A 27,289-nucleotide genomic window follows, 5' to 3' on the forward strand; every position below is an offset into this window, starting at 1 on the left:
AACAGATATTACCCTGCTACTTGATAGAAAGTATATTCAAGCACAATACAGTCCTTACGAGCAAAAACATTCTATGTGAATTTTATTCATCAACCTACTGAAGTGTTGCCCCTGACTGTTGCATCCTGGCCATTTGATGCTTGGGGATTGGATGTTGTTGGACCACTGCCAAAGTCCTCTGGTGGGCACCTGTACATCTTGGATACAACTGATTACTTCTCAAAATGGGCTGAAGTCGTTGCTTTTAAGGAAGTAAGGAAGGAAAATGTTGCAAGTTTCATCCAAGTAAATATTATCTATTACTTTGGCCTTCCTCATTACATAATAACGGATAATGGCAAGTCATTCGACAATAGGTTGATGAACAAGATTTGTGAACTCTTTGGCTTCAAGTAACATAACTTTCTATGTACAATGTTGTTGCTAATGGTCTAGCCGAGGCATTCAACAAGACTCTATGCAACTTGTTAAAGAAAGTCATCTCCAAATCCAAACGGGATTGGCATGATCGTATGGAGAAAGCTCCGTGGGCATATAGGACACCACACGCCAACAAAAGTGACCCCTTATGCATTCGTTTATGGAGTTGAAGCCATCTTGCCACTCGAGCGTCAAATACCTTCATTACGATTAGCTATTCAAGAAGGCATCACTGATGAAGAAAGTGCTCGACTTCGATTCGCAGAATTGGAGGCTCTTGATGATAAAATGTTGGAATCTCAACAAAGTCTTGAATGTTATCAAGCTCGACTGTCTCGCGCCTTCAATAAAAGAGTTCGTCTGAGATCCTTTCAAGTAGGTGATCAAGTCCTTTCCATAAGAAGACCCATCATTACTTCTCATAAACCTGTAGGGAAGTTCACTTCAAAATGGGATGGACCATATATCGTACAAGACGATTACTCAAGTGGGGCTTACAAGTTGGTTGATGCATATGGCATGAGAATCGGCCCTATCATTGGCAAGTTTTTGAAGAAATATTATCCTTGAAGTTGCAACGCTCCTCAACATATGAGCCTAAACTGCAAGTCATGACGCTCCTCGACGTATGAGCCTAAACTGCAAGTCATGACGCTCCTCGACGTATGAGCCTAAACTGCAAGTCATGACGCTCCTCGACGTACGGGCCTAAACTATAGCATGAACACATAAGGGGGCAGGGGTTTGTGATTCATAACAGACAGGCATAAAGAAAAGTGTTTTGAATTTAATAACAATTCTAATGAGATTCTCCTTATTTTAAAGTGCTGGAGAGGTTGAGAAAAACTGGTTTTGCTCGATGTAGGAAAACGCCTGCCATCTTTTGGATGGAACAATTGGTATCCTACTGGAATTTGGTTTACTGGGCAGTGGAACTTTTGTACAAAGGAAAAGATTTTGCCTGAAGTTGAGGAAAGGAGTGTCACGTGCAATATTAGAATGTGCGACAAATACTAGGCCTAGCCATCGCAATTGGAAAGGATTAATTTTCTAATTATGCAAAAGTGAAAATATTTGGCAAAATTAAAGTTCAAGTGCCAAGAAAGTGATGTCAATTACCCATACTTTTAATCAAATATGGATTGAGACAGTAATCTGGAATGGTTCTAGCATTACTAATAAGTTTTATGAGTTACATGCTTTCTAAAATTCAAATGCGGGCAGATTCGAGTTTCATGATACTTCAATCCTTGCTTTTTTTGAATTCAATATGCTCATACCCCAGCAAGTCTTGAAGTAGGGGTATTTGTAGGCATGTAAAATTTTGTTTGATTCAAATTCAATAAATAATTTGGATTATATTTTAAATATACTAGTCCAAATAAATATTATGAGCTAATATAATTGAATTAACTATATAAATACAATATATGGATTAAAAAATAAGTTTTAATCTATTGGGCTAGCCCATTTAATTGGGTTAAAGTGATGATCCCACTTTAGAGGCCGAGTTTGGTGCCAAGTGTCAAATGACGTGGCGCGCCAAGTCAAGCGGAAGCTCAAATATGATTGTGTCACATGTCAAAATCACAAGGCATGCCAAGTCAAATTAAAAAGCTAATGAAACCGCGTCACGTGTGCAAGTGATATGTTCTGGCCAATCAAATGCGACCTTGTCATACTTCAATTTCATTGGTCGGAAAGAGTTTATTCTTATCACAACTCCTCCCTTCCACAACTATAAATAGGGGTCTTCATAACTCAGAAAAGACACCAGAAGTGATAACAAGAAGCAAGAAAGATTTCGTTGATCAAATGCTGCAAATTCCTCCACAAGTGTCAAGCTTCAAGCACAAGTTCAAGAAATCAAGTTCGCGTTCAAGAACGAAGAACAAATTAAGTTCAAGCTCAAGAACGAAAAACAAATCAAGGTTCAAGGAATACGAGTTCAAATCAAAGTTCGTGCTAGTTGAATTCAAGATCATCGTTCGTGACAACAAATATAGATTCAAGATCAAGCTCAAAAGCTCTTGAATTTATTTACTATTGGAAAGAAGAACCAGAGGATTCATAGAGAATGTACGCTCATATTATTTGAAATAAAATATTACGATTGTTGCGATATTTTTCGGTCTTGATTTTATTTTCTCGATACAAATTTATTGTCTACACAAACCATACAAATTAAACAGTTTCATTCTTGGAAGGTTAGCCACCCTCGAGCCGAACGTATTTCGATCGATATTAAGATAGAAGAATAAAAACTTAAAGAGAGTAATAATATATTGCTTTGGAATCAGACCCGTGTGCTTTACAAGTAACCAGACCCTCTTTATATATTAGTGGAGTCCTACATTAGGTACAATTCTATAAAAAGGTAAAAAACAACAACCTTGATTTGCTAATTGCCGGTTGCTTACTGATACACGCCAAGATTCCTGATGTAAAATCCGACCGGTCACGGATATTTCGGTCTTCTATTGGTTATGCTAACAATGTTGCTCGTTCAGGACTAAGGTCGACTCCGGACTCAATGTTCTCGAAGGCAGGCATCCTTACCCCGAGTTCTAACTCGGTGGGACTCAGAATCGATCTTCAGTCCTTGGTTGTCATCTTCCAAGCCTAACCTACCATGTCGTAATTGAGCTTGATTTCGATCGTATACAGATAGTCCTCTCATTTTTTGGAGAGCATACGACGAGAAATGACATGAGCTTCCAATCCTGACTTCGATACCCCGTGACAGAAACGACAAAATAGATAAAATGTCTCGTCAGTCAAGTCTTTAATGGCATTAAATGCTTGTTAGTTGCTGGTCGACCACTCCCAAATGTGAACCGTCATTGAAAAACTATCAATATCCACTCATTAGTTCATTCAAACTTTACATTCAAACCTTCTGCCCTCGTACTTTAGCAATCTTAATATTTCCAGACACTTATATTTCAGTTATTTGAAATCTTTTTATAAGAACTTATGTTCTGTCTTCATCCCAAACCATCAAGTGTACTCTTTTAATTTCCTCTTTTTCCTGCTTTTCCCTTCACTTTCAAAGAAATGGCGAAGACTTAAAAAACTATTCCCCAAAAAGAAACTCCTTCTGCCTCGCGACCTGCTACCGAGGAGATCGTTTCACGTACTACAGTCGAGGAACCAATATCAGAACCTCCTCTAAAAATGTTTATCCCTGAGGGGTACCTGGTCAATGATGATTTTAAGGTCGAAAAGCCCTCCTCCATACCAGGACATTCTCTCCGAAGTCAAAAAAGGATTACAACCAGGTTGATAAACATGTGGTGACATCCAAACCTGATGAAGCCATCACCACCCACGTCGAGGGATTTTTAAGTGTTTACACTTATCCCTTCACGCTAGGCCCCTTGGACCAGGTTATCATCGACTTTTACAAAAGATACGAGGTTTGTTCAGATTCACCCTTTTTCTAGAGGATCGTAATCCTTCTCTATTTCTTTGTAAGTGAGAAAAAAAGGACTTCAAAGCTCCAAATTGTTCAATTTAGCTCCAATTTAACATCTTAACATAGAGCCACTTCCTGCAAGGTGTAAAATACATAATAAGTACAATTCACTATTATTTAAGCTCAAACGCACAAAAAGTGCAGTAATTAGAGTGTAAAATATGACTAAAACATGGGTTATTAGCCTACCATCAGATTAACACCTAGTATTCTATTCGCACCGAATGAACCGACTTATATAATTCATCCTGGTTATATGTGCAATACGCTATGCTTGCCTACCAGTCGACACTTCAAGTATCCCATAGTGCTTCAGGGAGTCGTGGTCCTTATGTGTCTTATTCTGGGCAGCCAGGCTACAGTGCACCATCAACTCCTATCAGTGTGCCTCCGATTCAAAGTTATCACCATGGTTATCCAGCCCGTTCTGGTTAGTCTGAGTTTCAGCAACCACATCACTAGGATGGATGTTTTGAGTATGGTAGTTTTGGGCATATAAGGAGGACTTGTTCGAGATTATTAGGCGGTACGCCACAACACAGTTCTCATGCCATGGTTCCGGCACTGGTTGCACCACAGCCCACTCAGCCAGCTAGAGGCAGGGGTCAGACAGCTAGAGGTAGAGGCCAAACCGCTAGAGGTGGAGGTCAGGCCGCTAGAGGTAGATTCCATCCTGTTAAATGTAGTCTTAGTTCAGAGTGGTGGGGCCCAGCCCCAATGTTATGCTTTCCCAGCCAGGCATGAGGCTGAGTCATCTGATGCTGTTATCACATGTATTGTTTCAGTTTGCCAAAGAGATGCCTCAGTTTTATTTGATCCGAGCTCTACTTATTCCTATGTGTCATCCTGTTTTGCTTCATATCTAGTTGTGCCTCGTGATTCTTTGAGTGATCCTATGTATGTGTCCACACTTGTGGAAAAGATTCTATTATTGTAGATCGTGTCTATTATTCGTGTATGGTTACTATTGGGAGTTTTAAGACTAGCGTAGATTTCCTACTTCTCAATATGGTAGATTTTAAAGTCATCTTGGGTATGGATTGGCTGTCACCTTATCATGCTATATTAGATTGTCACGCCAAGACATTGACCTTAGACTTGTCGAGGTTTCCTCGATTAGAGTGAAGGGGGACTTCTGGCCATTCTACCAGCAGTGTTATCTCTTGTGTGAAGGCTCAACATATAGTAGAGAATGGGTGTCTAGCTTATTTGGATTATGTCCGCGATTCTAGTACGGAGGTTCCTTCCATGGGTTCAGTACCAGTTGTTCGTGAGTTTCCAGAGGTATTTTCTACAGATGTGCCAGGTATGCCACCCAATAGAGATTTCACCCCAACACTCAGCCCATTTCTATTCCACTATACCGTATGGCCCCGCTAGAGTCGAAAGATTTGAAAGAGAAATTGCAAGATTTGCTTGATATGGGCTTCATTAGACCTAGTGTCTCGCCCTAGGGTGCGCCTGTATTGTTCGTGAAGAAGAAAGATAGATCGATGAGGATGTGTATAGATTACCGACAGTTCAACAAAGTCACTATTAAGAACAAGTATCCCTTGCCGATGATTGATGACTTATTTGATCAGCTTCAGGGTGCCAAGATGTTTTCGAAGATTGATTTGAGGTATGGCTAACATTAGTTGAAGATTAGGGCATCTGATGTCCCTAAAACAGCTTTTCTGACCCGATATGGGCATTATGAGTTTCTATTGATGTCATTTGAGCAGACGAATGCCCCGATGAAATTTTATGGATTTGATGAACCAGTGTCCAAGCCTATTTGGATTCCTTTGTGATTTTGTTTATTGATGATATCTTGATCTATTCCTGCAATCAAGTGGAGCACGAGCAACATCTTCGGATTGTACTTCAGACTCTAAGAGACGGCTAATTATATGCCAAGTTTTCAAAGTGCCAGTTTTGGTTGGATTCAGTCGCTTTCTTGGGGCACGTCGTATAGGTGAGGGCATTCAGGTTGATCCTAAGAAGATTGAGGCAGTTCAAACTGGCCTAGACCCACTTCAACCACGAAGATTCAGAGTTTCTTGGGTTTGGCGGGTTATAACCGTCGATTTGTGGAGGGATTCTCATTCATAGCAGCCCTATTAACCAGGTTGACCCAAAAGGGTGCCCCGTTCAGATGGTCAGACAAATTGAGGCGAGCTTTCGGAAGCTCAAGACAACTTTGACTACAATACCAGTGTTGGTGTAACCCACAGTTTTAGGATCTTATACGGTATATTGTGATGCATCGCGTATTGGGCTCGGTGCAGTATTGATGCAGTATGGCAGAGTGATTGCATATGCATCGCGGCAGTTGAAGGTTCATGAGAAGAATTACCTTGTCCGTGACTTGGAGCTGGCAACCATTGTTCATGCGCTGAAGATTTGGAGGCATTATCTTTATGGCATGTCATGCGAGGTTTTCACATATCATCGGAGCCTTCAGTATTTGTTCAAACAAAATGATCTTAATTTGAGGCAGAAGAGGTGGTTGTAGCTATTGAATGACTGTGATATCACCAACTTATATCATCTCGGGAAGGCTAATGTGGTGGCCGACGCCTTGAGTAGAAAGGTAGCGAGTATGGGAAGCCTTACGTACATTCCAGTCAGTGAGAGACCGCTTGCATCGGATGTTCATGCTTTGTTCAATCAGTTCGTGAGGTTGGATGTTTCAGAGCCCAGTCGTTTTCTAGCTTGTACAAGTGCTCGATCTTCTTTGTTTGAGTGTATCAGGGAGCGACAGTATGATGACCCTTGTTTGCTTGTCCTTAGAGACATAGTGCGGCACAGTGGTACCAATTAGTTTATTGTTGGAGATGATGGAGTTTTGAGGATGCAGGGTCGTATTTGTGTGCCCAATGTAGATGGACTCCGTGAGTTGATTCTTAAGGAGGCCCACAGTTCTAGGTATTTTATTCATCTGGGTACCGCCAAGATGTATCAAGACTTGCGGCAATATTATTGGTGGAAGAGGATTAAGAAGGATATAATGGCATATGTAGCTCAGTGTCTAAATTGTCATCAAGTAAAGTGTGAGCATCAGAGACCTGGTGGTTTGCTTCAGAAGTTAGAGATTCTTGAGTGGAAGTGGGAGCGTATCACTATGGATTTTGTTATTGGACTCCCATGGACTCAGAGGAAGTTCGATGCAGTATGGGTTATTGTGGACAGTCTGACCAAGTCATCGTATTTCATTCCTGTGGCAGTTACATATTCTTCAGAACGGTTAGCTGAGATCTACATCCGTGAATCGTCCGTCTTCATGGTATGCCCGTGTCTATCATTTATGGTCGAGGTACACAATTCACCTCGAACTTTTGGAGAGCAGTACAACGTGAGTTGGGCACACAGGTTGAGTTGAGCGCAACATTTCATCCTCAGATGAATGGGCAGTCCGAGCGCACTATTTAGGTATTGGAGGATATGCTCCGTGCTTGTGTTATAGACTTCAGAGGTTCGTGGGATCAATTCTTGCCACTTCGGAGTTTGCCTATAATAACAGCTACCAGTCGAGCATTCATATGGCTCCCTATGAGGCATTATACGAGAGGTTGTTCCAATAGCCAGTTGGATGGTTCGATCCCGGAGAGGCTCAGTTGTTGGATACAGATTTGGTACAGGATGCCTTGGATAAGGTTAAGATTATTCAGGGTCGACTTCACACAGCTTAGTCCAGGCAGAAGAGTTATGTCGATCGTCGAGTTCGTAATGTTGCATTCATGGTCAGAGAGAGAGTATTGATTCGGTTTCACCCATGAAGGGTGTAATGAGGTTCGGAAAGAAGGGCAACTTGAGCCCTAGGTACATCAGAACCTTTGAGATTCTAGAGAGAGTGGGTGAGATGGCTTATAGTCTCGTATTGCCACTTAGTTTATCGAAGTCCATCCGGTGTTCCATGTGTCCATGCTCCAGAAGTATCACTGTGATCCGTCCCATATGTTAGATTTCAGCTTAGTCCGATTGGATAAGGATTTGACTTACGAAAAGGAGCCGGTAGCTATTCTAGGTCAGCAGGTTCGACAGTTGAGGTCTAAGAGTTATCTTTCAGTTCGAGTGCAGTGGAGAGGTCATCCGGTCGATGTAGCTACTTGGGAGTCCGAGCCAGATATGCAGAGTAGATATTCACACCTTTTTGCCAGTCCAGGTACTTTTCTATGTCCGTTCGAGGATGAACGGTTGTTTTAGAGGTGGAGAATGTGATGACCCGATAGGTCATCTAGAGTTTTAAACCTTAATTATGTGTTTCAAAGCCTCCTTTAGCTCCTTTAAGCATTCCTCGATTTGCGTATGTAGTCATTGTGTTTTTTCCGGAAGGCTTTTATGTTAAAAATTGATAAAGTAAGAAATTTGCCTTTAAAATCTATTTGAGTTGACTTCGGTCAACATTTTGAGCAAACAGACCCGAATCCGTATTTTGACGATTCCAGTGGGTCCGTATCGTGATTTGGGACTTGGGCGTATGTTCAGAATCGAATTCAGAGATCCCTAGCTCGAGTTATCGTTTTTTGTCAAAAATTAAAAGTTTAAAGGTTAAATGATTTTAAAGAATTGACCAATATTTTACTTTATTGATATCAGATCCGTATTTTGGTTCCGGAACCTGGTATAGGTCCATTACTATATTTATGACTCGTCTGTCAAATTTGGTGAGAAACAGAGTTGGTTTGATGTGATTTAGATGTCCGATTGTTAAAATAGAAGTTCATAAGTTTTCTTGAAAATTTCATTTGATTTGGTGTCTGATTTATAGTTCTAGGTGTTATTTTGGTGATTTGATCGCGCGAGCAAGTTTGTATGATACTTTTGGACTTGTGTGCATGTTTGGTTTGGATACACACCCGAACTCACTCGAGCCCCTCGAGCTCCAAACAAAAAATACACCAGTGTAATAATATCATATAAACTTGTTTGCTACCTCAAATCATTAAAATAACATCAAATAACAAGAACCGATCATCAAAACTCATGATTTTCAACTTGAAAACTCATTTTCATAATTTTCCATATAACGCGCCGAAATATGCTCGGGTCGCTCCGGACCCCAACCAAAAGAGCATATAAGTCCAAAAACATCATACAAACATATCGAAATTGTCAAAATACCGATTCGATGTCATTTACTAAGAATATTGACTGTGGTCAACTCAAGTTCCATTTTAAATCAAAATTTATTTATTTTTTCAAAATTTTATGTAAAAACTTTTCGGAAAAAGACATGGACCATGCACGCAAATAAAAAAATATCAAATAAAACTAATGGAGGTCTCGAAATTCAAAAATAAAGGCTAAGACACAAAATGAGCTATCGAATCGTCAATTCGTGACTGACAACCGCCACCTCCCTCGCCTAAAGCTATATCTCTTATTAGAGGCCTTAAAATTATTAAATAGAATATAATTATACACACACTGTTATTTGAATTTTATTCTTCTAACCTTTTAGATTTAAAGATGTTACCTTTTTTTTTTTTTAAAATCAACTTCCATAATTTTTTTCCTTATTGACAGTATGACCAATCTATTCCAACATCCTTAAGATATTGTTGATTTCAGGTAAGATCTTATTAATTTCATTCTTAAAAAATATTTTTCTGTTGCAGGAATTGTCAACATTTTTCTATGAGCAAGATAATATAAACATGTGTAAACAAATCAAATCATTTTATTCCATGGTATTGCAATTAGAGGATTATATTCTAATTTTAGTTTTGTTCCCAAAATAAGTCTAAAAGATCAATATGAAGCTAATTAGATCAAAATATATTAAAAAGCCATTGTAAATCATCCTCACAACATTCTTCTTTCTCTCTCAATATCAATAAAGAGTTATTCTTTGTGTGGCTTGGAGTAGGCAAAAATTACCGAACCACATAAATTTTGTCTTGTCTTGTGCAATTTATTATTTTCTCTTCTTAGATATTTTTTCCTTCTATTAGCCTGACACACTTCCAACAATTTCCTATATGCTACCAACAGGACGAAGATAGAAGCCCATAATCAGTTTGGCCAAATTTAATAGCTTTTGCTCAAACAACGCGCGTATGTGTTTTTAAATTCATTACACATGTAGAAAGAAAAAATTTAGACCCCAATTATTAGCATGTGAAAGAGTCGTTCTAAAATCCGAACTCATTAAGTTGAAATTTTGGCTACACGTCCGGGCTCACCAATACCTTGATGGAAATACTAGCTCTGTGTCACACCATGAGCTTCGCCCAACACTGTGGATTCACCAGCCTGGAAATCACAGTGGACGCAGAAGAGGTAATTAATTTCATTAAGAACAATCATCCACTGTATTCTATTAGTAATATATTTCATGATTGCAGGTATCCAAATAACAGTTTTTCTAATAATATCCCAACTTTGAAATTTGATTTCCAGGAAAACAAGCTAGTCTCATTCTTTAGCTTTCTTGGGAGACTTCATCACATTGATGACATAGCGACCGACACCAAGAATCAACAGAGCAACTAGGGTTATATTTATCACTTCCTTTCGCATCTTCAGCTTTGCGAACAAATCACTAGCCGACCCCAACTTGTTTGGAACTGAGGCACTATTATTATTGTTATTGTTGTTGCTGTTGTTGTTGTTGTCGTCGTTATCTGGTTCAACTCTTGTTTGTTCAATGGTTCTTGAATTATTGATCTTTGGCTCATCAATTGAAGTGGTATTTTGATCCTCGTGTGGTTCACTGGCTGGATTATTAGGCAGTGGAGCGTCTCCGGCTGGGAATTCCTTATCGTTTATCGATTGATCATCTGATTTATTGCATGAACTTGTTGTATTTCCATCTTCTGAATTGCTTTTTGGAAGGCTTATAGCTTCTGTTTGTTCACTGGTTTTTGGAATAGTGTTCTTTGGTTCTTCTTTCAGTATTGGCTCTTTAGCAGGAGCATTCTGATCAGCATTATCCTGCAGCTTAGTAAATTCATCTCGTGTGTTTGGTACGAAGAAAGTCATTTTCCAAGAAAATACCAATGTTTTATATGAAAAATATTTTTCGGGAAAATGTATTTTAGTTGGTGAGAAGAAAACCTTTTACAAAAGAAAATATATAATAGAAACAACAACCCAGTGGAATTTCACAAATGAGATCTAGGGAGGGTAATGTGTACGCAGACCTTACCCCTATCTTGGGAACGTAGAGAAGCTATTTCAGATAGATCCTTGGTTCAAGAAAGATTAAAAAATATACTCCATCCGTTCCAATTTATATGAACATGTTTGACTAGGCACAAAGTTTAAGAAAAAAGTGAAGACTTTTGGAATTTGTGGGCATAAACAAGTCAAAAAGGGGTTTAGAGTATTTGTGTGATTATAAAAGCTTCTCATTAAGGATATAATTGGAAGTTTAAGTTAAATTGTTTCCAAATTTGGAAAAGAGTCATTCTTTTTGGAATAGACAAAAAGGAAATAGGTTCACATAAACTGGAACAGGGGAGTGTGTGTGTGTGTATATATATATATTAAAGATTAATAACAATATTAGCGAATTGGAGAGCGATTTGATGAATTTTTTGAGTCATAAAAATTAAGTGATTTTCAACTTTTTCCATATAACGCGCCGAAATATGCTCGGGTCGCTCCGGACCCCAACCAAAAGAGCATATAAGTCCAAAAACTTCATACAAACATATCGAAATTGTCAAAATATCGATTCGATGTCATTTACTAAGAATATTGACTGTGGTCAACTCAAGTTCCATTTTAAATCAAAATTTATTTTTTCTTCAAAATTTTATGTAAAAACTTTTCGGAAAAAGAAATGGACCATGCACGCAAATAAAAAAATATCAAATAAAACTAATGGAGGTCTCGAAACTCAAAAATAAAGGCTAATACACAAAATGACCTATCGAATCGTCACAATTCGTGACTGACAACCGCCACCTCCCTCGCCTAAAGCTATATCTCTTATTAGAGGCCTTAAAATTATTAAATAGAATATAATTATACACACACTGTTATTTGAATTTTATTCTTCTAACCTTTTAGATTTAAAGATGTTACTTTTAAAAAAAAATCAACTTCCATAATTTTTTTCCTTATTGACAGTATGACCAATCTATTCCAACATCCTTAAGATATTGTTGATTTCAGGTAAGATCTTATTAATTTCATTCTTAAAAAATATTTTTCGGTTGCAGGAATTGTCAACATTTTTCTATGAGCAAGATAATATAGATATGTGTAAACAAATCAAATCATTTTATTCCACGGTATTGCAATTAGAGGATTATATTCTAATTTTAGTTTTGTTCCCAAAATAAGTCTAAAAGATCAATATGAAGCTAATTAGATCAAAATATATTAAAAAGCCATTGTAAATCATCCTCACAACATTCTTCTTTCTCTCTCAATATCAATAAAGAGTTATTCTTTATGAGGGTTGGAGTAGGCAAAAATTACCGAACCACGTAAATCTTATCTTGTCTTGTGCAATTTATTATTTTTCTCTTCTTAGATATTTTTTCCTTCTATTAGCCTGACACACTTCCAACAATTTCCTATATGCTACCAACAGGGCGAATATAGAAGCCCATAATTAGTTTGGCCAAATTTAATAGCTTTTGCTCAAACAGCGCGCGTATGTGTTTTAAAATGGAAATTTTACCACCTATAGAATAGGTTAGTACCCTATTTATATTCTATAAATACCCTTTTAAAATATTACATTCTATAAATACCTTTTTTAGCTTATAGCAAAAAATTTAAATTTAGTTCCATCCTAAAATTAAGGCTTAATATATGCTACAAAATATTTTTCTATCTCATTTTTTTTTATTTTCTCTCACCTAATTTGCGTATATCTCCTCTCATCAGCTTTTTTCTCTCTTCTTCAATACACTTTTCCCTCTTCTCCCACAAACACACGTTCCATACACTTCAAAAACCCTCCTCCGCCATTATCACCCCACACGCCATTCTTCTTCGCAAGCTTCACAGTTGTATTTTGGAAATCTTTTCCCCGTAGGTAATTCAACTACTTCGAAATTGCTTTTTCATTAGTTTGTTTCTATAAGTTTTTTTAGCGAATTTACACAATTTTCTGATATATCTTCCATTTGTATTGTTAATCACCAGGATTCTTTGAGTTTTCTCTCTAATGTCGGATGCAACGCCACTCAACAGACTACCCAGAGGTATACCCACCAAAATTCTCTATTTTGATGGGCCCTCTTTCTCGTTGCAACTGACTCAAGCGGAGAAAGATTTTGCAGGTTTATCAGCATCCAAAGTTGATGAAAGAAGAAGTAAATTACACAATGACAAGTTGAAAGAAGTCCAAGTTGACGAAGCTTCAAAAGAAACCAAAAATCAAGTTGGCTCAAAGAGGAAAAAACCTATGAAAGATTCAAGAAACCAAAAGGTAATTGGTATTTGTTACATGTATTCTGTTGTATTCATATGTATCTTCTTGTATTTTTGTACCTTTTTGTATAGTGTATTCTGTTTCTTCTATAGTATGTTTATGTATTCATATGTATTTGGTTGTTTCCAACAGTTCATTTTTAATGTAATCTTACCTGTATTCATATGTATTCATGTGTATTTAGCGTTTGCTAATGTATATTTGCGATAATTCAATTGTCCAGTTTGACCTCAAATGTATTCATATGCATTCATATGTATTCAGTTGTATTCATCTTAAATATTTTATATTATATCTGTATGTTACAAAGTATGTTAGCATATATTTAGCCTTGTCACTGTATCTAGTCTTCTGTAAGTGTTTGTAGTTGTCTGACATGCATTTGGCTTTGTCACTGTATCATGTCTTACATGTATTCCAAAAAATCTTAATATGTATTTTTGCAATGTATTCATCTGTATTAACATGTATCTTTCAATGTTCATTGCAGGGAATTGATTTGTTTGTGAAACACCAGCCAAAATTAGCACCCCATATTAGTAGTTACACTAACACTGATATAGTATCCCAGCTAAAAGATAAGCTTACTCCCGATCAGTTCCAACAATTCGGCAATACATGTCTTTGGCTCATTTCTTCAAATGAAGCGATTTGATGTTCAACATCAACTCTTCAGATGCTTCATGGCTCGACAGTTAAACGGCACTCCAAACAATGTATTTGCAGTATACGTCAATGGTACTGAATTACATTTCACATTAAGGGAGTTTGCACTTGTGACTGGCCTCAAATGTGTAGGTAAAGATGAAGATTTTGAGTTTAGTGAAACTCCTCCTAACCGGCTTATTGTGACTTATTTTGGAAGTGCTAATATTGTAAAGAAGAAACACTTGAGACAATGCTTCAATGACAAGGCATGGGGCCCCGACAATGATGAGGATGCTTTGAAGATATCTTTGTTGTATTTCATCCACACGTTTATATTTTCATCCGAGAAGAATAGTGCAACTATACCGAGGCTAGATTTTGACTTAGTAGAGAGTGGGCGCTATTCTGAATATCATTGGGGTATTAAAGCATTTGAGCTGTTGATAAACTCGATTAGCAAGAAGATGGATGCTTTGAAGAAGTATTACAGGATAGCTGGGATGCCCCTAGCTATGCAGGTGTGGTTTTATGAGTGTTGTTCTTCTGTTGATTCCAAAATTGCAGTCCGAGTCTACGACGTGGTCCCCAGAATACTCAATTGGAGAACCACCGGAAATCAGCCAACATTTTCTTAACTGACGAACGGCATGTTCAAAGACACCGGAAACACGGTAATATACAAATGTTATCAATATTCTGAAGATAATTGAACACAAATACATCTATAATTTGCATACATTTGCATTCAGTTAGAGGGGAAGCCTACTGTAATATACATTGGATTCATAAGCTTATATACATGAATACTTGCATACATATTAATACATTTTAATACATTCTAAATACAACAGAGTTAAATACACCTGAATATAGCATTATACAGTTATGCATTAATATGTTTTTTGTAAGTCATAACTTATTTTTGGTCACAGATTGTGTTCAAGGACATCACTCCTCTAGATATAGAGCTTGCTGTTTTTCAAATTCCTCAAGTGTGCGCCGATATTGAGAAAATACCTACTCCTGCGCATTCAGACAAATCGGGACAGGATACAAATGACTTTTCTCCTACACCCAATCTTCAATCTAAGAAGAAACATGTTGAAAGTGTTGGTCCATCTTCATCACCGCCACATAAGAAGGTCAAGGAACAACCCAAGATTCCTACAAAAGAACCAGAATATCAGCCCAAAGTCCCTCCTGTTTGTGTTTCTGACATTGGACATAAACTTGTGCATGACCATCAGCTCCCAGAAGGCCAAAATGAGGAAGTATCTTCTTTGAGGAAAGACCTAAAATCATTCAAAGAATACGTGAATATTTACCCACTGATTAATCAATAAAGTTTGATAGCTATGTGTTTTAGTATTTTTCTAACTATTTTGTACTGTTAAGGTTGTTGGAGAGTTCAAGTCTCTAAGGACATTGATCAATGATAACTTCAAGATGCTTTCAGACCAACTTCAACAAAATCAGCAAACTGAACCCATAGTGAGACATGATGGTGGCATTGACACAGATGTCGGAGATAATAATGAGGTATAAAAGCAGTTATCATATTGAACATATGTATTTAGTTGTATTCATATATGTTTTAATCTAGCCATTTTACTGATGTATTTAACTGTTATTCAGCTCTATATATATGTATTCTGACTTTTAAATCTTAACATATTGAGCATATTTTTTTAAATGTATTCATAACTGTGTTACACTTAATCTGTAATATCACTTTAAACTGCTGTATTTATTTTTATTTCAACTGTATTTATATGTATTCTGCTTGGTTAATCTGCATTTTCTGTAATGTATACTAGCTACTTATATGTATTTAATCTTTTTTTTAACATTAAGTTACCATGCTAACAATGATACATACAACTACCAGAAAACTATTTCAGAGGTACCGTCCATCATACCATCTACCACAAACCAAGAGGATGTATCTAAAGAATTCTATGTTTCTGAATTTGAACTGGACGACAAGTTTCTACCCAGTCAAATTCCAGAAACTAGAATAGTTGTTCATGCAAGTGCAAAAAAAGATGAAGCCACACCAGTGCAACCTCAACGAAATAGGCGACCAAGTAGATGGAACTCTTCGCCTTATCAATCTAACTTCGACTCAGGAGGTAAGTGATTTTACAAAAGTAATAATAAGCATTCATCGTGATTGAATCATTTATAGTAGTCCATAAACACAAATTCAATTTACAGCGTGTTCCTCTATAAAGTTGACACCCATCTTTGAAAAAAGACACCCGTTTGAGGAAGATCCAATAACGGGTCCACATCCTATGTTACTCATTCAAGAATATGACAAGTGGGTTCGTGAAGGTCTTCTAGCAAGACATGATCAGAAGTGAGTTTTCCCCCGTTCATTGTATTATGTTTTCATTTTTTTAAGGTATGTACATAATGAGTTTTATATCATACTTGTAGAGGTAATCTCGACGACCATTACAAGAAAAACAAGTCTATACTTCACATTCCATTGGATTTTGGAGTTGATCAAGTTGATTCCAAAAACTAGTTTTACCTTCTATCCATTTACGGGAAGTTATGGGATGACAATGTGAGTCTTTCCCAAAAATGATAATCTTATCTTTAAATAATAACATGTTGTTTTATTAACTTGTATTTAGTTGTATTATTCAGCTGTATTCAGCTGTATTTTTCTCTGATTTCCTATGTATTCAGCTATAGTCAATTGAATTGAACTGTATTATTAACCTATAGTTAACTTTATTGAAACTGTTGTATTCAACTGTATTGAACAATTGAATTACCTATATTCATCCAATGGCAGTTAAATTCAATTGTTTCAACCAGCTGTCCAGATCTGTATTCAACTGTATTATAGTGTATTCCACCAAAGTCAGTTGAATTGAACTGTGTTATTAACCTATATTCAACTCTATTCTACATGTTGTATTCACCTATATTAAGGAATTGAATTAGTTGTATTTATTCAATGTCAGTTGAATTCAACTGTAGTCCATAAGCTGAATACAGTTGTATTCACCTGTATTACAGTGTATTCCTCTATTTTCTGTATTCATTTGTATTCAACTTTTTTTAGCATCTGTATTGAGGTATTCATATATATTATTTCTTAGTTCAAGCAAATAAACTCACACTATCTACCAACCTCTTTTGTTTATAGCATATGGATGTCATATTCTACTATTTGCGAAAGATGGGCAAGTACAATCAGCATAGGGACTTCACGTTTACTACTGTTGATTGTATATTCAAGACAAGAATAGATGAAATATATGACAGGTATGAAGATACAGATAGTAATGCTAATGTAGCAAAACAAGAAGACGTTGTATGTGAGTATATTAGGGGCTACAGAATTGCATGCTAATGTACCCTGGCATACAGTGGATAATGTCTTGATACCAGTGAACTTGAAGGAAAAACTTCATTGGGTGTTGGTTGTTGTGACTTTCAAAGATAGATGTATCAAAGTGTACGACTCGTACACGTCTTCCGGTCATGATGCATACGTAGTCTCTGAGATTGTAAAGCTAGCTAAGCTATTACCTCTGTATCTGTCAATTAGTGGCTTTTACAAAGATAGTCAAGGCATTGACTGGTATGCTTATCCCGCATACACAAACAAGGATCATAACGAACCTTTTGAAGTTATCTTCGTTCCAAATCTGCCTCAACAGAAAGCGGGCAGCATGTAAGTATCCAGTCATCATTCTTATATGTTTTATACACTGTATATGGATTAATTATTTTATATTCTATTTCAATCAATTATTGTTTAGGGATTGTGGAGTGCATGTTGCAGCCTTCGCGGAGTTCCTGAGCACTATTGGAGAGATTACACAAAAAATACCATTTGATGCCACTCTTCTCCGTCAAAGATATAGTGCTCTGTTATGGGACTATGCTATGCGCAAGATAGATGCTGATGTAATAAGCGAGAGTGAAGCACCTTCAAAGATTGAAAGGCAAATCTCTGAGTCGGAGGCAAAGATGCAGATAGTTTTAGAATAGCTTTAGGTTTTTTTTTGAGTTTAGCTTGAATAATGATACTGATTGTAGTGGTTTTGGTCGTAGATGCTATTTACTTACATGCTGAAATTTGGTTAAGTTTGCTTGAATAGGTTTTAGTTAACGCACATGTTAGTTACAATCTCTGAAACTTTATGTATGCTGAATGATTTTTGTTAATGCCAATTTTTGAATTGTATTTAGCTGCATAAGATCAGCTTTATCTTGCAGTATTAAGCAGTTGTGTTTAGTTGTATTATTATGTTTAGCTTATTGTATTAATCTATATTATTCAGTTCAATTCAGTTGTATTAAAGTGTATTTATCAGTTGTCTACAGTTGGTATGCAAGTATATTCAGCTGCATCCATTCAGATGTAACTTTGAATTGACTAGAAACAATACAAGTTATATTGATTAACTTGTATTTAGTTGTATTATTCAACTGTATTCAGCTGTATTTTTCTCTGATTTCATATGTATTCAGCTATAGTCAATTTAATTGAACTGTAGTATTAACCTATAGTCAACATTATTGAACATGTTGTATTCAAATGTATTGAACAATTGAATTACCTATATTCATCCAATGTCAGTTAAATTCAACTATTTCAACCAGCTGTCCAGATCTGTATTCAACTGTATTACATTGTATTCCTCCAAAGTCAATTGAATTAAACTGTATTATTAACCTATATTCAACTATGTTCAACATGTTGTATTCACCTGTATTAAGGAATTGATATAGTTGTATTCAACTATACTAAGATACTCTCACAACCAAATCATATATATTTATATATATAAAAATACTTCAACTAAATAAATTCAGAAAATATTAACGAAAGTCATTCCACAATATATTACTTCGAAAAAAGAATTCATTATAGCCGATAATGTCATAATAAGTGTTGAGAAATTGTCGAGTCACCAATACATGTCAGAATACAACTATTTATTACGTGGAGCATTCCTACAAGTTCGCTTGTTATGTCCTCCCTGCCCACATATGCTACATGAATGTTGATTTTTCGGCAACAACAATTCACTTAAATTTTTGTCGCGCTTCTTCTTTGGCCTTCCAGGAGGTCTTTTCCATTTGGGTGGTAGTACAACCTCCTCTGCAACATGCTCTGGTATATTCCAGTCATTTTTGTCCGGTAGCGGGTACACTGGCACATCGTATGTCATTACAATTGTACTTGGCTTGTAATAGCTAGAGCAATATTCTTCAGGCATTAAAAACTTGCTCTTCAATACAGCCCAGACATGTGGGCATGGTAATTCATCAATTTGGAATCTCCCACAAATACATTTTCTCTCGAGCAGGCAGACTGTGTAATTCCTCCCACCATCGTTAACAGTATGTAAGTATTCAGTTGAGGGTACCACCTACATTTAAAAACAGAAATATAAGTTTTGAACACATTTACATGAATTAACAAATATATACTACTGAGTTAAATGGTTACTATCAACTTCAAAAATTGCAACTTCATCCAATTTCAGTTAAATTCAGCTGATTCCAGCAATTGTATGCAACTGTATTCAACTGTATTACTCTACAGTCTGCATTTGTATGCATTTGTATTCAACCTTTTTTTAGCAATTGTATTCAGGTATTTCCAATCAATTTAAACTGTATCAATCACCTGAATTCCATTGTAATCATTATCACGTGCATACAGTCTTAATAATAACATGTATTTACCTGTATTCATCTATATTATTTACTAGTTCAAGCAAATATTTATAAAAATTAACCGGTAGTTCTGCCTAAAAAGACCATGTGTACCCGTATAACTGTAAGTTAATTTTTTATGGCATTGTTGTATACAACTGAATACATTTTTTTCAACTCCAACATTTCCTGGTATTTTTTCCCAAGCGTCTTGTATGTCTGAGTAGCTTATTTACGGTTACTACAATTTCAACGACCAAACATCTTCCTAACTTCTTCGAGGAAGTCATATATTGGCAATTCCCTTACTGAAACTAGTGTTGCATTGATTGACTCGGCGATATTTGACGTCATTGTCCATCCCCTGTTAACAGGTGCATACAACGTAGCCCAATTTTCGTAACCAGCTAACTCTAAGTATTCTTTCACCCTAATATCTACCTTCTCAACCTTCTCCATCAGACTATCAAATTCAGTTTGTGTGTATGCTTTTGCCATCGAGAAGTATATCTCACTCAACTTGGCATGGCTCTTTTTGAATTTCTTGTATACGTTATTCCATAGATGCCATATGCAAGCACAATGCGGTAAATCTGGATATACTCTCGATACAGATTTAATGATGCTCTCATTTCTATCCGAAACAATGCACATGTTTTCCCTTACACCGTATGCTATCTTGAATTGCTCAAAGAACCACGTCCAAGCAGCATCGTTCTCTGAATCAATAACACCGTATGCTAGTGGCAATATATGACCTGTTTAATACAATTGAATATAATTGTTTTTAAATACATGTTTTCCAATGCTTTAAATATTAACAAATTGTATTATTATTGAGGTACTCACCTGCCCCATCCAACGTGCTTGCAGAAACGAATGTCCCGGTGTAGTAGGATTTTAGATGACGTCCGTCCACTACAACAATTGGTCTACAATGATCAAACCCCCTTATAAATGCATACAATGATATATACACGTACATGAATTCATTCTTTGACGATTTTTCCATTCTTATGTGAGAACCTGGATATGTGTTATCCATTGTATATTAGTATCCTGGTAATTTTTTGTATGAATCAGCCGGTTCACCTCTAAGAAAATTCATTGCCTTTTCTTTAGCCCTCCACGCCAACATGTAGCTAACATCAACACCTAGATCTGATTTCACGTCATCAATAATGTCCCTCGGAGTGTATTTCCTCTTATGGTTTGTAAGCTTTGTCCTTATAATACCACTTATAAGGCTGCTACTAGCCTGCCGCTGCTCATACACTTTATCCTTCAGCGGACATGTATGGTTGTCATTGAATTCTCTCACCTTGAATAATTCCGATTTGTTAATGCTTGAAGCCTTAAACCTCCAATCACAATCTTCTGAAATACATATTAATGCATAGCTGGAAAGAAAAGTTCATACATCAGACAACTTAACGAATCTGACATATATACTTCCTATTCATAAAGTACCAAATTGATATCTGTGTATATGTAATTTTGTATACTAACGAATTCCAATATTGTTAGATGTGATTAAATACAATAAATACAACTAAATACATTCGTATGAATAATCAAACACTTAGTAACATTATAGACATAATATGAAAATAATCATAGCCACTGTTGTATTTTTCAATAGTAAAATACACCTGAATACATATTATTAAGAACACTAAACAAATATAAATTTTCAAAGGTGTTCATCATATGGAGGAAACACACAACTACAACTAAATACAACAAAGTTAAACAAACATCAAACCTGACAACATTAGACCGATCAACATGGAATTGAAACCTTTGAGCTATAGCATAATTCTTCATCACCTCTTTCAATGTAGCCTTATCCTTATACACTTGTCCAGCCATAACCTCCTTTTGATTAGTTTTTGAAATTATCAAATCCTTGTGGAGTTCGAACACTCCAATCGCTTCTCCTGAATTGGCAAGTTCTATAGCTAGTGTATAATCTGTATCAGAATCTTACATTTGAACTGCTTCGTCTATCTGTACAATGTCGCCTTGATTTAAACCATCTCCGGAGATAAGCTCTTTTTCCATAGTTGTAATGCACAGAGGATACATCCCAAATTCTTTGTACTCTTTTTTCAATTTTACATACACTCTGTAACCCATATCATTGTGTATTTCCATTGGCGTGCGATTGCCTTCAACATTGTATTGTATTTTAATGGTATTTGTGCTCAAATCTATACCAGTTGATTAGAAATTGAACCAACTAGATCATTAAAGGAAACATACTCCTTAATCAGTATTCCCTCAATGGAAAAGTCGATATAATTGCCCTCATCGTTCCACTTTCCAGAATGACGCAACAAAACTGTCAAGCTTGCCATATATATAGAAGAGTTATACCTTCTTTTGTATATAATTTGTCGCAATCGATAAGGAGGAGAAGAAAATCGCACAATATAGAAGCAAGTTGCTCTGTTTCTTCGCTTCTTTCACGTTTCTGTATTTCTGACTTTGAGAAGAATACAGATTGATGGGATAACTTTTAAGTTTGTTGAGTAAAATTAGGGAAATCAGAATTGATTTGATTTCCTTCCGTTTTTAACATCTTCGTCGACCCAGATATTGCGCAGATACATTACGTATTTAGCGCTACATACGTTTGAATACAAGTAAATACATATCAGGATTAGCTGGATTTCCTTTTTGTACGCCGCTAATTTTTGTTGTATTATTAAATACACTACCTTAAATACATTATATAATTGCATAAAAGATATCTATAGGACGTAATATAGCAAATGGTTTCTATTAATGGCTAATTAGGACTAAAAGATAGTGCTTTGTGAAAAATTCTCTTTTTAAATTCATTACATATGTAGAAAGAAAAAATTTAGACCCCAATTATTAGCATGTGAAAGAGTCGTTCTAAAATCCGAACTCATTAAGTTGAAATTTTGGCTACACGTCCCGGCTCACCAATACCTTGATGGAAATAATAGCTCTGTGCCACACCATGAGCTTCGCCCAACACTGTGGATTCACCAACCTGGAAATCACAGTGGCCGCAGAAGAGGTAATTAATTTCATTAAGAACAATCATCCACTGTATTCTATTAGTAATATATTTCATGATTGCAGGTATCCAAATAACAGTTTTTCTAATAATATCCCAACTTTGAAATTTGATTTCCAGGAAAACAAGCTAGTCTCATTCTTTAGCTTTCTTGGGAGACTTCATCACATTGATGACATAGCGACCGACACCAAGAACCAACAGAGCAACTAGGGTCATATTTATCACTTCCTTTCGCATCTTCAGCTTTGCGAAATAATCACTAGCCGACCCCAACTTGTTTGGAACTGAGACACTATTGTTATTGTTATTGTTGTTGCTGTTGTTTCCGTTATCTGGTTCAACTCTTGTTTGTTCAATGGTTCTTGAATTATTGATCTTTGGCTCATCAATTGAAGTGGTATTTTGATCCTCGTGTGGTTCACTGGCTGGATTATTAGGCAGTGGAGCGTCTCCGGCTGGGAATTCCTTATCGTTTATCGATTGATCATCTGATTTATTGCATGAACTTGTTGTATTTCCATCTTCTGAATTGCTTTTTGGAAGGCTTATAGCTTCTGTTTGTTCACTGGTTTTTGGAATAGTGTTCTTTGGTTCTTCTTTCAGTATTGGCTATTTAGCAGGAGCATTCTGATCAGCATTATCCTGCAACTTAGTAAATTCATCTCGTGTGTTTGGTACGAAGAAAGTCATTTTCCAAGAAAATACCAATGTTTTATATGAAAAATATTTTTCGGGAAAATGTATTCTAGTTGGTGAGAAGAAAACCTTTTACAAAAGAAAATATATAATAGAAACAACAACCCAGTGGAATTTCACAAATGAGATCTAGGGAGGGTAATGTGTACGCATGTCTTACCCCTATCTTGGGAACGTAGAGAAGCTATTTCAGATAGATCCTTGGTTCAAGAAAGATTAAAAAATATACTCCATCCGTTCCAATTTATATGAACATGTTTGACTAGACACAAAGTTTAAGAAAAAAGTGAAAACTTTTGGAATTTGTGGGCATAAACAAGTCAAAAAGGGGTTTAGAGTATTTGTGTGATTATAAAAGCTTCTCATTAAGGATATAATTGGAAGTTTAAGTTAAATTGTTTCCAAATTTGGAAAAGAGTCATTCTTTTTGGAATAGACCAAAAAGGAAATAGGTTCACATAAACTGGAACAGGGGAGTGTGTGTGTATATATATATATTAAAGATTAATAACAATATTAGCGAATTGGAGAGCGATTTGATGAATTTTTTGAGTCATAAAGATTAATACGTTATTAGCAACCAAACACTAAAAAATAATTTCCTCCTAGAAAATATCTTATTGAAAAATAACTTCCATAATACGAAAAATAACACACCTCTAAAGTGGTCTTTTCCATTGTAGCTTGTTCATTGGCTGAGGCAGGCAATTTTTTAATCTTTTTATCTTCTGAAATGATCAATTTTGGATATTTAACACAAAGAATATTGCTATTTACAAATCTAGCACTAATTTTGCTTTTTTCACAATTTTCTGAAACAGGAATGTCCTTCTGAAACCTCTGCCATTTATAAACTGGCCTTTGTCCACTAATCTTTAGTATTCCTGTTTTGGACAGTTGAATCTTTACCTGTTCTTTCTTGAAACCTGTAGAATTTTAATTTCATTAGGGTATTTCAGAGTATATACTAAAAGTGAAAAGCGCAAAACTAGAGAGACATGTTGGAGCTTTATTAAGCGCAAAGCGATATTAAAGTGTAGATTTTAACGAAAAAAGCACCAATGAAAGAAAACAAATAAAAATAAAAATGTAATGCAGGAAAATTAAATTATAAACACAAACAATTAGTATTTGGACAAAAGAATGGAAAAATTATAATTAATCCATTTATATGTTGTTGTGCTCTTAAAGACAGACCATTGGTGAAGTTGCACGCGCCTTATATATTAACACGCCTATATTAAAGTGCTAGTTAAGCGAGGCGAAGCGCATAATCTTGAAAACATTATCTCCCTAAAGAAAGAATATATTTTAAGGTTGGCTATGAAAAGTATGAAATAACAGATATCCAATGTGATAATGAAATTAAGCATATATTCTCAATATTTGATCTAATCACATAAAATATTTGTGTGAGAATTTATGCTGAAAACAATCAAAGGGCAGCCCGGTGCATTAAGCTCCCGTTATGCGCGGGGTCCGGGGAAGTGACGGACCACAAGGGTTTATCATGTGCAGTCTTACCCTGCATTTCTGCAAGAGACTGTTTCTACGGCTCGAATCTGTGACCTCCTGGTCACATGACAACAATTTTACCAGGGGCGGATCTATAGCAAAGGTTACGGGTTCCCATGAACCCAGTAGCTTTTGCATAGACCCTGTATTTGTACTAAAAAATTCATTAAAAGTATAAGAATATTTAGCTTGGAACCCAGTTCGTTGGTCCAATTATCATGTAGATTAACGAGATTGTTATAAGAACTCATAAACTTAAAATTCTGGATCCGTCTCTAAATTTTACCAGTTACGATAAAACTCCCCTTCTATAAAGTTTGAATTTGGAATTTTCCTTCATTCTTTCCTTTATGAAAATATCTCATATAGACAATATAGTCAAATTTTCATTTTAGAGTCAACTATAACAATTTATCAAGAAAAGTTAATATCATTCTCCCATTCAGGAATTGCCAAGTAATATTGCACCCCATTTGTTTTTATTATAATTCTTTTCCTAGAAATAATCATTGGCAACCTAGCGTAGTTGGTTTCGGCCTATTGTTACAATTCAACTTTTAGGCATGTTAGTGTCTAAAGTTCCAAGATTTACTTCTTGTTCCTAAAATAAAATATACATTGAGTTTTGTCATGTTGTCATCCTATAGTATATGTACATAAGGTTACTTTTAGAAAAATATTTTATATAAAGTAGAATTTTTTTGACGAAGCAGCATCAGATGACACCCTTTGGTTTAAAAGCGTTATCGCTACTGCTACCGGACAAAAAAAAGAGAACAAGAACTCGCCTGTAAGATTAAAGAGAAGAGTGTCATAGTCATTTTCATGAACCATCATTGATGTTGGCAAAAAATCTTCATATTCTTGAGCAGCTGCAACTCTCTTTATATCCATTTTCTATGTTTTTTTTTTCTTGCAGATTTTTGTAATATTTCCTTTTATGGCTTTTCTTCTTGTAAAGGATGAAAGTTTGTAGGTTATATATATACACACACAAGAAAATTCTAAAAAAAGTATTTTTTTTAGATGCTTTCTGTGTTAACTTTCGATTTAAATATTCCTTAAACATAATTCCATGCCTTTCTTTTGGTCAACTTTTGACTACGTATTCTTTCTGCATGGGAAAGAGATATAGATTCCTTTAAAACATTATTAAGAATATATTCAATTGTTACCAGAGAAATTGGAATAATTCAATGTGAACTGCATGTCTCGTTTCTGCATTTTATTCTAATTCATTTTTTTAAAAAGTTAGCTCGTTTTTTTTTGTTTAATATGAGTTGCACATCCAAAACCGGAGCTAACATTTGAACTTTATGAATTCTGAACTTGCATCGAAATCATAATTTATTTTAGTTGATTACTAGATTTGCAGTTATTCCTTTTTCACATGCAAGAGACTTACTGTTAAATATTTATATATATTTAATAAATTTCTTAATACAAATACATAATCTTAGCAAAAGTTGTTGAATTCACCTGAACTCATACATAATATTGTAGCTTCGCCCTTGGTTGATGTGTTATTATACCTAATAATGGTCGATTAATCAAGTGAGGAGTATTTATAAGTTGTAACTTGTAAAGTAGAGTAGAGGACTTGTTAGCTAGGCCTAAGTTCTAAGCTAATTAGGGTGTTGACAACATCAATTTTTATATTAATTACTGAAAAATAGGAATTAGCGACGAATACATTCTGTAGCTACACAAAAAAATTCGTCGCTAATCCTATTTAGCTATAGATTAGGGTCAAATTGTTAATTAATTTTGTTCACTATAAACGATTTAGCAATAGATTAACGATAAAGTTCATAGCTAATTCTGATTTTAAATTTTGCAGTATACATCCTATAGCTTTATTGATTGATTGATTGTCCTAAAACTTTAAACTCTCTAATTGGTAAAGAAAACCTTTTAGTACTAGTTTTTTTAAGAGTTAATATTACAGTTGGTCATTTGACTTTCACTTTATTGTATTTATTTCGTATTAAACTATTTTTTGTATAAGAAATTACTTAACTTTGTATTTTTTTTTTTTGGTGATGGAAACAATTATTTGACTTTGCCTAAGTGGGTGTTTGGACATAAGAATTGTAAAATTCCAAAAAAAAAAGTGAAAAAAATTTCAAGTGAAAATGATATTTGAAAATTAGAGTTGTATTTGGACATGAATACAATTTTGGGTTTTTTTTGGAAGTTTTATGAGTAATCTGAGTAAAAATTTTGAAAAACAGTTTTTTGGAGTTTTTCAAATTTTTAAAAAATTTTAAAATACATTTTCAAGTGAAAATTGAAAATTTTATGACCAAACACTGATTTCGAAAATAATGTGAAATTTTTTCGGAAAAAGGGGCTCTAAGTATCATTAAAAGTCACTATGAGGAAGCAAATGAGACAATTC

General features: G+C 35.5%; 2 protein-coding genes across 2 annotated transcripts; both read right to left on the reverse strand.

The window, feature by feature from the left end:
- Positions 1-18,892: 18,892 nt before the first annotated feature.
- LOC142176313 (uncharacterized) lies at positions 18,893-20,667 on the reverse strand. The gene is made up of 3 exons (XM_075243444.1): positions 20,472-20,667; positions 19,932-20,380; positions 18,893-19,333 (listed from the first exon to the last, which is right to left on the reverse strand). The coding sequence occupies exons 1-3, from the start codon at positions 20,665-20,667 to the stop codon at positions 18,893-18,895; spliced, it is 1,086 nt and encodes a 361-aa protein (XP_075099545.1).
- Positions 20,668-22,809: 2,142 nt separating this feature from the next.
- Positions 22,810-25,782, reverse strand: LOC107768491 (uncharacterized). Its single transcript, XM_075243445.1, has 3 exons — positions 25,677-25,782; positions 24,031-24,299; positions 22,810-23,286 (listed from the first exon to the last, which is right to left on the reverse strand). Exons 1-3 carry the CDS (start codon positions 25,780-25,782, stop codon positions 22,810-22,812), a joined length of 852 nt encoding a protein of 283 aa, XP_075099546.1.
- Between the last annotated feature and the right edge of the window lie 1,507 nt (positions 25,783-27,289).

Source organism: Nicotiana tabacum, chromosome 22 (assembly GCF_000715075.1).
Source record: "Nicotiana tabacum cultivar K326 chromosome 22, ASM71507v2, whole genome shotgun sequence".
Classification (NCBI taxonomy): Eukaryota; Viridiplantae; Streptophyta; class Magnoliopsida; order Solanales; family Solanaceae; genus Nicotiana; species Nicotiana tabacum.